The 15,572-nt window shown below is 46.0% G+C and overlaps 1 protein-coding gene across 1 annotated transcript in view; it reads right to left on the bottom strand.

Annotated features, from left to right (window-relative positions):
• Positions 1-15,572, bottom strand: part of WDFY4 (WDFY family member 4) — a 291,643-nt gene that overhangs the window by 184,483 nt on the left and 91,588 nt on the right. The window contains exons 23-25 of the mRNA XM_045878280.3: positions 14,708-14,898; positions 8,768-8,920; positions 2,108-2,181 (exon numbers count right to left, since the gene is read on the bottom strand). Of these exons, the coding sequence (XP_045734236.1) occupies positions 2,108-2,181; positions 8,768-8,920; positions 14,708-14,898 (418 nt within the window). The remainder of the gene's footprint in view (positions 1-2,107; positions 2,182-8,767; positions 8,921-14,707; positions 14,899-15,572) is intronic.

Genomic DNA, 15,572 nt, shown 5'->3' with positions numbered 1-15,572 from the left:
CCATTGAATATGTGTCTGCCAAGTGCCAGAGTTGCTCAGGGATGAGCCTCCCATGCCCTTCCACCCCCGGAAACTGCCTTCAAAGACAACCCCCAGTTATTGACTTTTAAATTCTAAGCCTCGGGGAAAACTAATGCCTGTCTCAGAAAACTCAGAACAAAGACAGCAGACTCGTGTGTGACCGCGGAACACTTCCCAACAGCCAGGAGCGCAGGGCCCTTGGTGCGTCTGTCTGGGTGTGTGCTCTTCCTGCCTGCCCCAAACCACAAAGTGGATGAACACGCCACTGAGAGTCAAAGGGGAAAAAGACAGAATTCAAGCATCCACATCCTCCTTCTTAGGATAATCACAAATTCAATTTCCAGTAAATTCTCCCCCCGTCCAAAGAAAACAGCTCCCAGGATAAGTGTCCATCTTTTAGAAACAAATACAGAAAGAAAGTGGGAAAGAAAAAAAGGAAGATGAAGGAGGGTGAATTGGGGTGGACTGCTCCTTCTTGAGCTGTCCTGTCAGTACTAATAGGATAAATTCTGCCAAACTCCACATTCCTGATAGACACAGAGGCAGAACCAGCCCAGTTCTGTGTGTGGTTTGTATTCATCAGCCTAACAGGGAAGGTGTGCGTTCATCTACCTACAAGCTCCCAATGTGTTTTGTGCTCTTATCACAGCACTAAGAGGCCTGCTTGTCTGTATTCCTTCTCTACAGGACTGTCCTTTTCTTCTTGAACTTCTAGCACTAAGAACTGAGTATGAAATGGAATGGGCTTGTAATAGACACCCAGTGGGTGACTGAGTGAAAAGATGCTCACAAATATATTCAAAAACATCAAAGGTGCTAATGATAAGTTGAAACAGCCCTCCCATGAGGAGGCAGGTGGATGCGGGGGTGACCAGCCTGACAGGTGAGGAGGGAGATGGGTTGCTATGGCAGCCTTCCTGCCTCCCTTCTCCCTTATTCTGATCCCAGTCCCTGGTTTTCTTTGGGGGCCTACCACGTTCTAACTCCCCTCCACCCTTTCCAGAAGTGAAGTCATGCCACATGACCCAAGATGGCCCAGTGAGACTCCATCCTATTGCTGAGACTAAGGAGGAAAAAAGAAGCCCTCTGTGTTGCCTGTGCTGGCCGAGGATATGCTCTGAGGAGCTGCGCGGAGGCCATCTTGCCGTCTGCCCACATGAAGCCAGCACAGAAGAAAGCATGGACAAGATGGGTGACAGGTCTAAGACGAAGCAGTGTGAGCGCCACCCAGCCACGTGGGAAAATCTGTCCCATTCCAACGTATGAGCCAATAAAATCCCCTTTCTCAACCTTCCTTTTGTCCTCCCTCCTCCCTTCCTTTTTTCCTCTCTTCCTTCCTTCCCTAAGTTGGTTTGAATTGTATTTCTACTACTTGCAACCAAAAGAGCCCTGAACAATTTAAAAAGTGACTTGGAGAAGTCACTTAGAGGGAAAGTGGGTTGAGGGGCAAATGGGACATACAGAAGTGTTTTCGTTTGCTGAGCCCCTGAGAGGGTGCTAGCTGCAGAGCTGGAGAGTCCCCTCCTGGGGCCCAAATCCACCAGGGGAGAGACTTGCCCCACATACGTGAGCCACTGGGAAGGACACTGCCTCAGACTGAATGTGTCCCCCCCAAATTCATACATTAAAACCTAACCGTCAGTGCGACAATATTTGGAGGTGTGGTCTTTGGGAGGTAATCAGGTCATGAAAATGGGGCCCTCGTGATGGGATTAGTGCCTTTATAAAAGAGATGCCAGCGAGCCCTCACCCCTCCCACCAGGTGACATTATAGGGAGAAGACTGCTCGTAACCAGGAAGCGGGACCCTCACCACACACCGAATCTGCCAGGGCCTTGATGTTAGACTTCCAGCCCCTAGAACTGTAAGAAATAAACTTCTGCTGTTTATATGCCACCCCATCTATCATATTTTGTTACAGCAGCCCACATGGACTGAGACAGACGTGCTGCCACCTGGGAACTCAGTGCTCTGGAAATGGGAGAAGGCCGTGGTTGCTGAGCCACTTCCTGTCCCACCCCCTCGGTTCCCCTTCTTGGTATGAAGCCATTAGTTCTAGCCCCCACCCTGCCAAAGCCTGGCCTACCTTGGTGATCGAAGGATTTCCGCAAGGTGGGAGAAGAGGGAGTGCTCCAGGTTGTCCGCAGTATTCATCCAGAGCTGGAGACAACAAGCACAGAGTGAAACCAAGATGTGTGTGAAGAAGGGACTTCACGCAGTGTGAGCAGGTACAGGGTTGAGCACGCTCTCCTTACGCTTGCAGTCACTAACACCATTTAGCAGCTCAGGAATCAGACCAGCTCTCCCAACACCTAGAACTTAGAGGCTGCCTTTCCCGGGGGAAAGCTCGGACACCATTTCTCTCTTCCCCATCTCTGCTGCTGCCCAGTGCTTCAGTGGGAGTCTAGATTGGAACCAAGGACACCTGCCGTAACCTGTGTCTGGCCCTCAGCCCTGGAGCCCATATAGCCACACGCAATATGCAGCTCATCCTCCCTGGAGCCTGGAAGGCAAGTGCCAGTCTTCCCAAGCGAGAGATGAGGAAACAGGCTGAGACAGACCAGTTGAGGGACAGGTCCCACTCACCACCAGCAAGTGGTAGGACTGGAATGAGAAGATGAGTCTTGCCTGTCTGGTTTGCTGCTACCGCGACCATGCACCCAACTGTGCACACATCACTTTCTTCAGTCCCCTCCTCCGTGAAACCTGCAGCACAGCCCCCTCCCCTCCCACACGGCCGCACTGCGAGCTGCACACCAAAGGGGATGCACTCAGATTCCAAGAGTGAACTTGATCACTCAGGTTGTTTTCATTCACAGTAAACAAAATGCAGCTGCTAACCGTCCTGCTGGGGCAAAGTGGATGGCGTGCCTTCAGGTCTCCCGTCTGTTCCCCTTTAGAGAGCTCTACTATTTCTTATTTCCAAATACTGACATTTCCTAGGGCCCAGAATGGAGAAGGTTTGATGTGGGATTATAAGAGTGCATTCACGGAGCAGCTAAAAGAGCTCACACTTATATAAATGAGACCATTTTCCAGAGGGAAGAAGTGCCCTGCAAAGTCCTAAAACGGTATCATTATCTGCATGTAGTAGCCAAGAAGAGTGACGCTCAGAGAGACTCAGAAACTTGCCTGGCGCCCCACGGTTTCTAATTGGCAGAGCCCGGCTTCAAAGCCTGGTCTGTCTGACCATTGAGTCCATCCTCTTGTCTCCTCACTGCGCTCCCCACAGGCATCTCCTGCAGACAATGACCCATAGGGTCAATAATCGACCTCACTTGAACCAAGCAGGTGACCGTGGCCCCATCCTCTTACTTCGGAGTGAAAGCAAAGGAGCCTCAAAGGACTCAAGTTTCTGAGGAGGCCCATGAAGGTAGAGACCACCCCTCTGACTAGTCCCCACACATGCCACATAGAGAGCACTTAATAAGGACCCATCAAGTTTTTTAAAAGAGTGAATGCAAAGTAGATCAAGGGAAAATAAGTGGATAAGTGGATTGCTCTTAAGCCAGAAGCACACTGACAGATTTCCAGCTCCCGTTTGCACAGCCACTGCCTGGCATACACAGAAGAGGGCAGCTGCCATTTGGGAGAGCTGGTGTGGGCTGATGTGGCCCCAGTGTGTAGGAGTCCAAGAGCCTGCACACTTGGAACGTTCATTCATAAAGTCAGACATTGAGCAAATGCTTTGTCCGACTCAGTGCCGGGAGAACTGAGATAGTAAGATTGGACCAAGCAATCTTGTGTGCCCCTGAGCCCTTACCTTTCCCACAGAAGCATATTCCTGTTTCCTTTCCAGAGCACTAGAACAATAAAAAGATGCCACACACATTGGAGGCTGCCTAGCTCTTTAGAAATTACATAATACCAAGTATCTGAATTTTGGGAAACATGGATAATTGAATCTTTTGGTTATTATCCTGTGTCACATAACCTCTGTACTGAGAACTGCATTGAGATGTTTGGATTAGATTTCTTTAAATATCAAATGGATAATACGTCAGATTTTGCCCTCTCCCCACCCCTGGAACCACCTCACTCTCAGAATGGGCTGGCCTATCCCTTCTTCAAGGAACCCAAAGCCTCAACCTCCTGCCTTTCTCCTGCTTCTCAACTTTCTGTCTCTCCCCTGCTTCTCAACTTCCTCTCTCTCCCCTGCTTCTCAACCTCTTGCCTTTCCCCTGCTTCTCAACTTCCTCTCTCTCCCCTGCTTCTCAACCTCTTGCCTTTCCCCTGCTTCTCAACTTCCTGTCTCTCCCCTGCTTCTCAATTTCCTGTCTCTCCCTACTTCTCAACTTCCTATCTCTCTCTGCTTCTCAACCTCCTGCCCCTCCCCTGCTTCTCAGCTTCCTGTCTCCCCCTTCCCTTTAAACTGTCTGTCCCAATCATCATGCATGGAACCCACCCTTTTTCTTGTAACCCACTCTTTTATCTCTAAACTTTCCCTCTCAATAGTGGGAAGGACTTGACCTGTCAATAGTGATTTTCCCACTGGTATTTTTAACCATCCTTTTCTATTGCTTCCTCCTCCTCAGCCTAAAACCAGACTCAGGTCCCTTAAGTCTTGAAACTTCCTCCCTTCTATTTTCTTCTCTTTTTTTCTTCTTCAAAAGCCCACTGACTGTCTTGACTCCATCCTCCTCCCTCCACCTCACTTCTGACCCCATTACTTATGTTTTCCTAGGCCTGTCAGTGACCTTCAGTTGACCTCCAAGTGACTTCCAAATTTTACACAGTCCTACAAATTACAAAATCTAAAACTTAACACATCCTTGCCCTTACTTGATAGAGGCAGACATTTGGAAAAGTTCTCTTCTTTTTGAAATTTTGTCCTCCTAATCTTTAAATTTTATTTCATTTCCTTTTGTTTTCCTTGTTTTTTTTTTTTTTTAGCTTCTGGTTTTTATGGGTTGCTTGTTTTCTTAACTCCAGCTTTAAAAGCACCAGCTTACCTAAAAGTTTACTCAGGGAGGGGTGGGGTGGTACCCATGGTCATTCCAGGAGCAGGCAGTAGGAGGGTGGTGGGTTCCTCCATGGGTAATTTCTGGGCCAGGCTGCTGGTGGACATGCTTTGGAGCCAAGCTGCCTGAACTCAGCCACAGCATTTTGGAAGGTACAGGTATGCAGCCAAGGCATGCTGTCCTGTTTATCAGTGTAGTGAGGTCATTTATGCATGTCTCCTTTCCTCTTGTGCACTAGGAGCCTATATTCCACACCTGGTTGGCTTCCTGCATAACCCTCTCATCCATATCTTCAGACCCAGATCCAGGGCCTGGTTCAATTAGCTAATATTTTATTTAGGATTTTTGGAGCTATATTTATGAATAAGATTGGCCTGTACTTTTTCATTTCCCATACTGTCCTTTTTTGGTTCTGCAATCAAGATTGGCTCATAAAATAAGCTGGGAGTGCTCTCTTTCCAGTTTCCTGGAAGAGTTGATAAGGCTGGAATGGCCCATTTCCTGACTGGAAGAACTTCCCTATAGACACCCTGGGCCTGGACTTGCCTTATGGATGTTGTTTGTAAGATTTTATTTTTTTTATTTATTATTTTTTTTAATTATGTTTTTTATTTTTATTTTTTTATTTTTATTTTATTTATTTTTTTAATTCTTATTGTAAGATTTTAAACCTGTGATTCTGTTATTTGATGGTTATGGGACCATTTGAGTTTTTATTTCTTTTTGAGTGAATTTTGGAAACAAATTTTCTTGGAGATTGTTCAAATGAGCTAAGTGTTCACATTTATTGGCACCAAGTTGCTGATCCTATTTTCTTGTTGCCTTTCTAATTGCTCATTCCTCTGTGGTTATTCTTCCCTTTCCTTCCTAATATTATTTAGTTGTGCCTCCTGTTTGTTTGTTTTTTCCCCCTTAGCCAATCTCAACAGGTCTGTCTGTGTTATGAGAACTAGTTATTGGCCTTGGTGATCCTTTCTACGTTTGTTTCTTTCCTACTTAAGTAATGTTCTCATCTCTTTTTCCTTCCTTCTTTCTCTGAATTTTGTTTTTGTTTGTTTTTTTGTTGGGGGTTTTTGTGTTTCCATTTTTGTTTGTTCATTCTAACTTCTTGATCTAAAAGTTCTGTTCATTAATTTTAAATGTTCTTTTCTCTAATATATATACACTGATGACTATAAATTTTCCTCTAAATCTAGCTTTCACCAGCACCCCCCCAAAAGTGCTTTGTTATATGCAGTGTTATACAGTGTGTTCCTTTCATTCAGTTCTAAATCACTTCTAATTCGAATGATGAGCTTCATTAATCCTCTTTATCCCACTGTCTTTGCCAAAATTCAGGCTTCAAAATCTTCGATCTGGATTTCTGTAGCAATCTCACAACCCACTCTCCCTTGCCTTGGGCTCCTGCCACCAGAGTAATAGGCCTAAAATAAAATTCTAACATGTCATTCTTTTGTTAACATCCTTAGGTATCAGGAGCTTCGCAAAACTTAGCAATAATCTAAAACTTATCTATAAAGCCTTTAACCTAATAATTCAACTTTGATCATTTATTCAAAGGAAATAGTTTTTAGAGCAGGGGAAATGTATGCACAAAACAACAAAATAACATTTATTCAAAACAACAATATAGGGGGAAAATCTAAGACTTTGACAATAGGAGAATGGTGAAGAAACCAGGAACTTGCTCTAAGGCAGATATTATTCTGGTTCAGAACAAATCTTGTAAAAGTCCATAAAAAATGCTTTTAAATGTGAAGTTCAGATCTTTAACAAGCATTATTGGTGAAGGAGTAGTGATGGAGAGTCGATGAGTGTTGCTTGCTGGAAGCCTATAAGATTAAGAAAGGGCATGATGTGATGGAGGGGACCTTGAATTCTTGACTGGATGGGTCTCACGAATGCACTTGGGGACTAACAGTGACCTGGTGTGCAACAGTGTAGCACAGGTCATAAGGGCTTTCCTAGCACTCATGTGTTTCTAGTTTTAAATACCTCCCTCCTTAATTCCCTGGCCCCTTGCATGTTTCTCATCTTCCTTTCTCAAGCCCTTTTCCTCCCCATTTTGCCTTTCCATGGACCAGGGCTGTGTCTTTGCCACTGTCTGGTTCTTAGAGTCCCAGACTTTGGGAGATGAGCTCTAGGGGGGGTTTCTCCTGTCTCTCCATCTTGTAATGAGACATAGTATTTACTCTTTTTTTTTTTAAGATTTTATTTATTTATTCATGAGAGAGAGAGAGAGAGAGAGAGGCAGAGGCAGAGGGAGAAGCAGGCTCCCCGCAGAGCAGGGAGCCCGATGCGGGACTCGATCCCAGGACCCTGGGATCATGACCTGAGCTGAAGGCAGACGCTTAACCAACTGAGCCACCCAGGCGTCCCCATGGTATTTACTCTTAACACAGGAGCATTTGGAACTGGAGTTCTGAGGAGAGAGTAAGGGTTGTGCTAGCGACTTGCTTGGCTGATGGTTTCTCCTCCAAAGGCATTAGGCTCCAGAGCTTCCTAACATAGTCAGATGCGAGGAGCAGACAAGTGTCTTTTCCCTTTCATTCAAAGTATTTTAACCAAAAAAGAAAAAAGAAGAGTCCATAATAAATATTTTTAATGTCTGTTATGTGAGAAGAGGCAGGACTTAAACTATATCTACACTATGATCATGACTATGATATAAAAATATATGTATATTATGCATAGAAAGTACAAAAAAGCAATGCCTTAAAAGTTGACAACGGTCAACTTTTCTGTAATTTTAAATATTTAAAATTTAAATATTCTATACTAAGCATGTATCATGTTTTAAGTTAAGAAAATCCATTTTTTAAATCCTTCCAAGGACTGCAGCAGGAACTGGCTAAAGCGCACGTCCTGTCATGCAGCCTAGCATCTCCCACCTGTCTCAACTCCCTCCCTGGCCAGCCTCACCTCTCCCTGCCACAGACAGCCCTGCAGGCACCCTCCAAGCCACTTGCTCTCACATCCCCATGGTTGTTCCCATCCCTCCTGTGTGCAAATAGCATACACTCCACCTGGAATGTTCCCCCACTGAATGCATTCTGCCCAACTCAGCCCCAGAGTCCTGATCTGCAAATCTGAATGGACTGTGCTCTCACCCCACCCCCCTGATGCCCTGTGCCTGTCTCGCCGTGATGTCTAGCACATTGTAGTGTCACTTGGTCATGTCCTGGGCCCAGGCAGCTGTGTCGAGAGGCTGGATCCTGGTTATCAGCATGTCTCCAGGACATGGCCAGTGCCTGACTCCATGGGCACTCTGGAAATGGTGCTTTGTGACTAGAGCAACCCACCCAAAGTTCTGTGCAGTACCTCCCACTTAGGCTCAGGCCTGCCCTCAGGGTCTCTCAGTCAGCACTTTCAAGGAGTATTTGTCAACAGCAAAGCACCATCTAAAGGAATTGGGGTATATATATTTTTAAGCCCATATATATATGTATATATATATGGTACCCTACAGTTTTAGAATCCGTTCCCAGATACTATCTGGTTTGACCCTCCAGCCTGTGAGGGAGAGGTGATGCTTCCCATTTCACCCACGAGAAGACTAGAACTCAGAGAAATCAAGAGACTTGCCCAAGGCCACACAGCCCATTGATGGTCTCTTATTAATTACAAACCCAGGCCTCTGGGCTCCAAAGCCTTTGAGGCTTTCCCTCTCACTACCCTCATGATTACTGAGGAAGCTGGCCTGCTGAGTTTAGAGGAAGCTCCAGATGTTCTTTACCATCACACACACCCACTCCTTCAGGGCTAATGTCCAGTCTCCAGTTTACCTCAAAATTGCAGAGGATGTGTTGAAAGACGCCAACGTTGGTGACAGCAGATGACCCGAAGCCTAGTTCTGCAGTGCCAGCAATCGAGAGGATGAGCTGAAAAATTCGATGGTTTAGGAGAGAGGTCTTTTTCCTCAGGAGAAAAGCCATTATCTGAAAAAGTTAAAACACAAAGCAATTTCCTGGTGAATGCATCATTAGAACTCTTTCTCCTTCACCTGCTTGTGCCCACCAGCACCTGTCGTCAGCCCAGCCTGCAAGCCCTCTGCTCTCTGGTGCTACCTCCTTCATTCCCATATTCTCAGTGGAAAAACACATGCCAACTTCTGGGGCTGCTTCCCACCAGTGTCCACTTTTCTGTACTTGTGTACTTGTGTGACTTGACCTCTCACTAGGGGTTTGACCTGCTCTCACTAGGGTCCCCCTGCTTCTTCCTGAAAATCTCCCCCTGTGTTTCCAGAATGCCACTCTCTCTTGGTTTCCTCCTACATTTCTTTTTTTTTTTTTTTAGTTTCAGAGGTAGAGTTTAGTGATTCATCAGTTGCATATAACACCCAGTGCTCATTACATCAAGTGCCCTCCTTAATGTCCATCACCCAGTTACCCCATCCCCCTTACCTTGCTTCCAGCAGCCCTCAGTTTGTTTCCTAGAGTTAAGAGTCTCTTATGGGGGCACCTGGGTGGCTCAGTCAGTTAAGCGGCTGCCTTCAGCTCAGGTCATGATCCCAGGGTCCTGGGATCAAGCCCCACGTCTGGCTCCCTGCTCAGCGGGGAGCCTGCTTCTCCCTCTCCCTCTGCATGCCATTCGGTCTACTTGTGCTTTCTCTCTATCTGTCAACTAAATAAATAAAATCTTAAAAAAAGAGTCTCTTATGGTTTGCCTCCCTCTCAATTTTCATCTTATTTTATTTTTCCTTCCCTTCCCCTATATTCATCTGTTTCTTATATTCCACATATGAGTGAAATCATATGATATTTGTCTTCCTCTTATTGACTTATTTTGCATAGCAAAATACTCTCTAACTTCATCCATGTCATTGTACATGGCAAGATCTCATTCTTTTTGATGCCTGAGTAATATTCCATTTAAAAAATACACAGACACACCACATCTTCTTTCTCCATTCATCTGTTAATGGACATCTGAGCTCTTTCCATATTTTGGCTATTGTGGACACTGCTGCTATAAACATTGGGATGCATGTGCCCCTTCGAATCATTATGTTTGTCAACCTGTTTGCAGTATGTCAAAGCTGTAATCATCAAGACAGTATGGTACTGGTATAGAAACAGACACATAGGTCAATGGAACAGAATAGAGAACCCAGAAATGGACCATCAACTCTATGGTCAACTAATCTCTGACAAAGATGGAAGGATAGCCAATAGAAAAAAGACAGTCTCTTCAACTAATGATGTTGAGAAAATTGGACAGCCACATGCAGAAGAATGAAAATGGACCATTTTCTCACACCATACACAAAAATAAACTCAAAATGGATGAAAGACCTAAATGTGAGACAGGAGTCCATCAAAATCCTAGAGGAGAACACAAGCAGCAACCTCTTTGACCTCGGCCACAGCACCTTCTTGCTAGACATATTTCCAAAGGCAAGGGAAACAAAGGCAAAAATGAACTATTGGAACTTCATCAAGATAAAAAGCTTTTGCACAGCAAAGGAAACAGTTGACAAAACTAAGAGACAGCCTACAGAATGTGAGAAGATATTTACAAATGTCTTATCTGATAAAGGGCTAGTATCCAAAACCTATAAAGAACTTATCAAACTCAACACCCAAAAAACAAAAAAAAATCCAGTCAAGAAATGGGCAGAAAACATCAACAGGCATTTCTCCAAAGAAGACATCCAAATCGCCAAAAGACACATGAAAAAATGCTCCACATCACTCAGCATCAGGGAAATACAAATCAAAACCACAATGAGATACCACCTCACACCAGTCAGAATGGCTAAAATTAACAAGTCAGGAACAACAAATGATGGCGAGGATGTGGAAAAAGGGGAACCCTCTTATACTGTTGGTGGGAATGCAAGCTGATGCAGCCACTCTGGAAAACAGTATGGAGGTTTCTCAAAAAGTTGAAGATGGAGCTACCATACGACCCAGCAATTGCACTACTAGGTATTTATCCTCCTACATTTCTTTGTGCTCTTTCTCATTCCCCTTTACCAAATCCTGCATTCATAACCATCCCATAAATGTTGCTGTGTCACCAGGAAGCCACCACATCCCCATGAGCCCAGCTGCACCAGCATCTCACCTTAGGCTGCAGCCACGTGATGTGCCTTTCTGCTATGTCAGGCCCAGGGAAGCAACAACATGCAAACATTCATACCATAATGGAGGCACTGGGATCCCAGTGGCCCACACCCATCTCAGAGACTAAATGAGAGGGATCCCACCTAGCTTTATGTCTCTGTTGATCTCAGTCACCCAAAAGTCAGGTTGCCTACCCATCTACTGGCATCCGGGTTCTCACCCATCTTATCCACAACTCAATTCCCTAAGCTTCGATCTGACACCACCCAGCCATTCTCCCTATTCTCCCAGCTATCCTCTCCAATCTGCTATTTGGAAGTCTTGCTTGCTGCTATAGACTGCATGTTTGTGTCCCCCCAGAATTCATGTGTTGAAACTCTATCCCCCAATGCAATGTTATTTGGAGGTGGGTCCTGTGGGAGGTAGTTAGGGTTAGAGGGAGTCATGAGGGTGGAGCTTCATGGTGGGATTAGTGCCCTTGTAAGAGTCACAAGAGAGCTTGCTCCCTCTCTCTGATCTCTGTCATGTGAGAATATAATGAGAAGTTGGCCATCTGCAATCCAGAAGAGGGCCCTCACCCAACCCAACCATGCTGGCACTCTGATCTTGGGACTTCCCTGCCTCCAGAACTGTGAGAAATAACTCTCTGTTATTTATAAGCCACCCAGTCTGTGGTATTCTGTTAAAGCAGCCCAACTGCCTAAGACAGTTGGGATCAGTGAATACGCACTATCTTTCCAGACTGCTCCAGTCACTTCTTAGATACATCTGAAATCTGACCACTCCCCAGTCCCCCACCAAGACATAATTAGGACGGTTGAAAGTTGCTTGAGAAAAATCACACACGCAGGCTGACTGGTTTCACTTTGCAGTAATAGTGTCAAACGCCAAAGCAGCCCTCATTTGGCCTCGTGATCCAACTCTGTTTTTCCAGTAAGCTGGTTTTCTTCATCCTAAAGATGAGGATTTCATCTCTTCTCCTCTCTCCCCAACCTCCCTTCACCTCCACCACCAACTTCACACTCTGCTGAGAAGACAGAACCCATCAGACACAAACGCTCTCATCTTCCCATACCAGATCGACTTCCCATACCAGATCTCATCCTCCCATACCAGCACCCCTTCCTGTCATAAGTAGGGTCTCCAACCACGTGGCCCCTGGAACCCACTACTCACCTTCTTGAGGACATGGCTCCATGGGACAGCTCTTCTCTCCTAGCTGCATCCGTCTCTCTCTCGCTTTCTCTTCTGTCACATCTTCCCCCCGACAAAAATGCTCTAGTAATTCTCATCTTAAAAAGAACCCTCCCAGGATGCCTGGGTGGCTCTGTCGGCTAAGTGTCTGCCTTCAGCTCAGGTCATGATCCCAGGGTCCTGGGATCGAGTCCCATATCGGGACTCATCCATATCCCTACTGCCTGGCACAGTACCTAGCTCTTAGTGGGTATTTGGTCAATATGAACTGAGTAAATAGATTCCATCCATGGGCCACTCCTTGTCTCTACCATCTTTTTCTTCCTGAAAAACTCAAGCAACATGGTCCTACATGTGATGTTGGCTACCTTTGTAGCTCTGTAGCACATTATCTCTCTCAAGGCACTCTGCTCAGGCAAAGAAAACACTCACTGAGAATTCACAATGCGCCAGGCCCTACACTTAGCGGTGGGGAGGCCACAGTGAGTATGAGTGAGGATTCCAGATGTCCACGAGACCGGAGTTTCTGGGAAGATAGCTGGAGAACATCCAAGTCACAGAGAGCATGGTAGTTCTGGAAGTGAACCTCAGACACTTACTGCATTCAATGTATACTAAAATTATCTCGGTATTTGTCTTTTTTTGTTGTTTTTGTTTTGTTTTGTTTTTTGGGTTTTTGTTTGGTTTTTTTTTTTGGTATTTGTCTCATGTTATCCTTCTAGATAAACCCACGAGAGCCGGAAGTGCTATATGTACCTTTTTGGAAATGCTCACAATAATTGCCAAAATCCCTAGTCACAGCAGATCTGTATGAGCTGAAGTAGTACACATCCCATCAATGCTGCTTTTAACAACATGGTCAAAGAAAACTTTTAATATCCCCAAAGCCCCAAATTTGAGTTTTAATATAAACCCAGACACACCCATTCACTTATTACTAAAATATTTACTAAGTTTCTGTTTGGTCTCAGTATATGCTGGCAAAGAATAAGGAAACACCCAGCCCTTTAGACAATTACAGTCTCACAGAGATGAGCAGAATCATAATTATAGCACCGGGTAAGAGCAGTGAGACTGGGCACATGCATGGTGCCAAGGGCAGCCAAGAGATGGCCACACACTCAGCTCAGGGCTTAGAAGAGAGATCCCCTTTGCCATTTGAGCTTGACCTGGGGAAGAGAGAGAGATGGTACTCCAAGCCCAGGACACAGGTACACAAAGTAATATGATGCGGTTAGCAATCCATGACCATGCAGGATTCAGTGAGGAAGGTGCATTGGCTGGACAGGAAATGGGGCTAAATGGGGTTGGAAGGACAGGTTGGTGGCCAGTTTTTAAAGGTCTTTAGAATCCAGTATAAGGAGTTTGGGATATTATATCAGTGACTGGGTGCCTTTGAAGGGTTTGCACAGGAAAGAGGTATCATCAGGTCTATAATGTAGAGCTGTGACGGGTATCAATGAGATTTGAGGGAGAAGCAGAAGGAACAGGCCACTGTCCAGCTGTGGCCACAGTCTAGGTGAGGGGGCATGTACCTGAGAAACTTTCTTCTTCTCAGACCCTGACTTGGGGGCCAAAGAGTCAGGGAGGCTTTCTCTTAGCTCCTGCTGTACCAAGGAACCACCATGGCCTTTGTACCCCAGTGACATTGTCTAGACTTTGACACTAGTCCTGTCCTTCATGATTTTCTTCCAGCCATGCAGGAAGGTACTCAAGGGCAGTGAACATGTCTCATGTGACCTCGCAAATAGTAAACAGCACTAACAATCACAGTTGCTCTGAGCAAGCACTCTTCTGAACACTCAGCACGTATTAACTCACTTTATCATCGCAGCCCTACAAAATAAGTGCTGTTATTATACCCATTTTACACATAGGGGATTAAGAACTAGAGATGGCTGGCACTTACGGAGCCCTTATTTTGCAGATATAATGCTCAGCCCTCCACTTGAATTAAATGATCTAGTGCTCACTACAACCCCATGACACAGCATGTGAGATAGTGGGTAAGGATGGAATCTATTTACTCAGTTCATATTGACCAAATATCTCCTTAAAATAGAGATATTAAGGAAACTGAAGCAGAGAGGGTAAGTAACCCAACGTTATATAGCAAGTTTGAGGAAGAGGCAAGATTCAAACCCAGCACCCTGGTTCCTCTACCCAGGCTCCTAGCTATCACGTTAGGTGCAAAGTAGCTGGATCACCAATGATTCCTGAATTCAGTGAAAGTTACAGGTATACAGGTGAGCACCCCCATTCTGATCAGAGTGCCTCTCTGCCTGGCCATCACTTGGCCCTCTGCTGTGCCGACACTGGCTTTAAGACCCTTCCCTGTTAGTTTCCCTTCTCCAGAAGTTACCCTGGAGGGAAAGTCCCCTAGGGCCAGTGAAGCTCTTCCCTGCTCCTAGGTAATGACAGCTCCTTGGGGAGTTACAGGCTTGGATGGGAGGGTGGGATTACCTGGTAGCCATAGATGTGCTGCATCAGGCGATCACACATGACATTGCTGGTCAGGACAGAGTGCAAGACTTTCACAGCTGCATACATAGTGTGGTCATCTGTCGCTAAGGAAATGAGGCCTAGAAGGATGGCAGGCCCGCCAATGAAGTCCAGGCTGCTGGCTGCTGGGATGGAGTGGAACACCCTTATGCCTGTGCCGGACAAAGGGGCATTCCATCAATACATCGCAGGCTCAGGGCAACGGCAAGACCCCTGGAAGCCTGCAAGGGCAAAAGAGCTGCAGATCCAAGTGCCACCCTCCACTCACAGTAAAGGGGCCTGTGCACCTGGGACAGGCTGGGAGTGGGAGGAAGGGTGGGAGGTTTGAAAGTCTTAGCTCACTGAGAGATCCTGCCCTGAGGTCTTTCTGGGTCACCAAAACAGGTGAAACAGCCCAGAGCATTTCAGATCACCGCCTCTATCTCCATCCGGAGTGCTGGGTGAGCCACAAGCTCTCTGAGCCTCGGGCCACTGGTGGCTCAGACAACCCCGGGCTCTTGTCTGCTCTCTAGATCTTTCGAGACTGGACCTTGTACCAAACCCCTGCTCTGCTCTTGCCCAACTACATAACAAGCAGCAGTCACTGGCTGTTGTTTTTACCCAAACAACCACAACCGTCGCCTCTGTCAAAGGGCCCCACCGTGCCCACTAGATAGGCTCCATTGTGCATAGATGCCAGTCCGGTTAAGCTGAGTTCACTAGCAACTGCCAGATGGGGCAAGGTGAACTGGCCTCTCTGCAACGTGGAAGGTTAACTCTCCGACAGGGTTAAATCTCCAACTCTCACCCTCACTGGATAGCCGTTCAGAAGTCCAGGCTACACAAG

The sequence above is a fragment of the Mirounga angustirostris genome, unplaced genomic scaffold, assembly GCF_029215605.1.
Source record: "Mirounga angustirostris isolate CCGP_5_RB_7025 unplaced genomic scaffold, mMirAng1.0.hap1 SCAF_6, whole genome shotgun sequence".
NCBI lineage: Eukaryota > Metazoa > Chordata > Mammalia > Carnivora > Phocidae > Mirounga > Mirounga angustirostris.
Note: the sequence above shows the minus strand (reverse complement) of the source record. Positions and strands in the feature narration are given on the sequence as shown.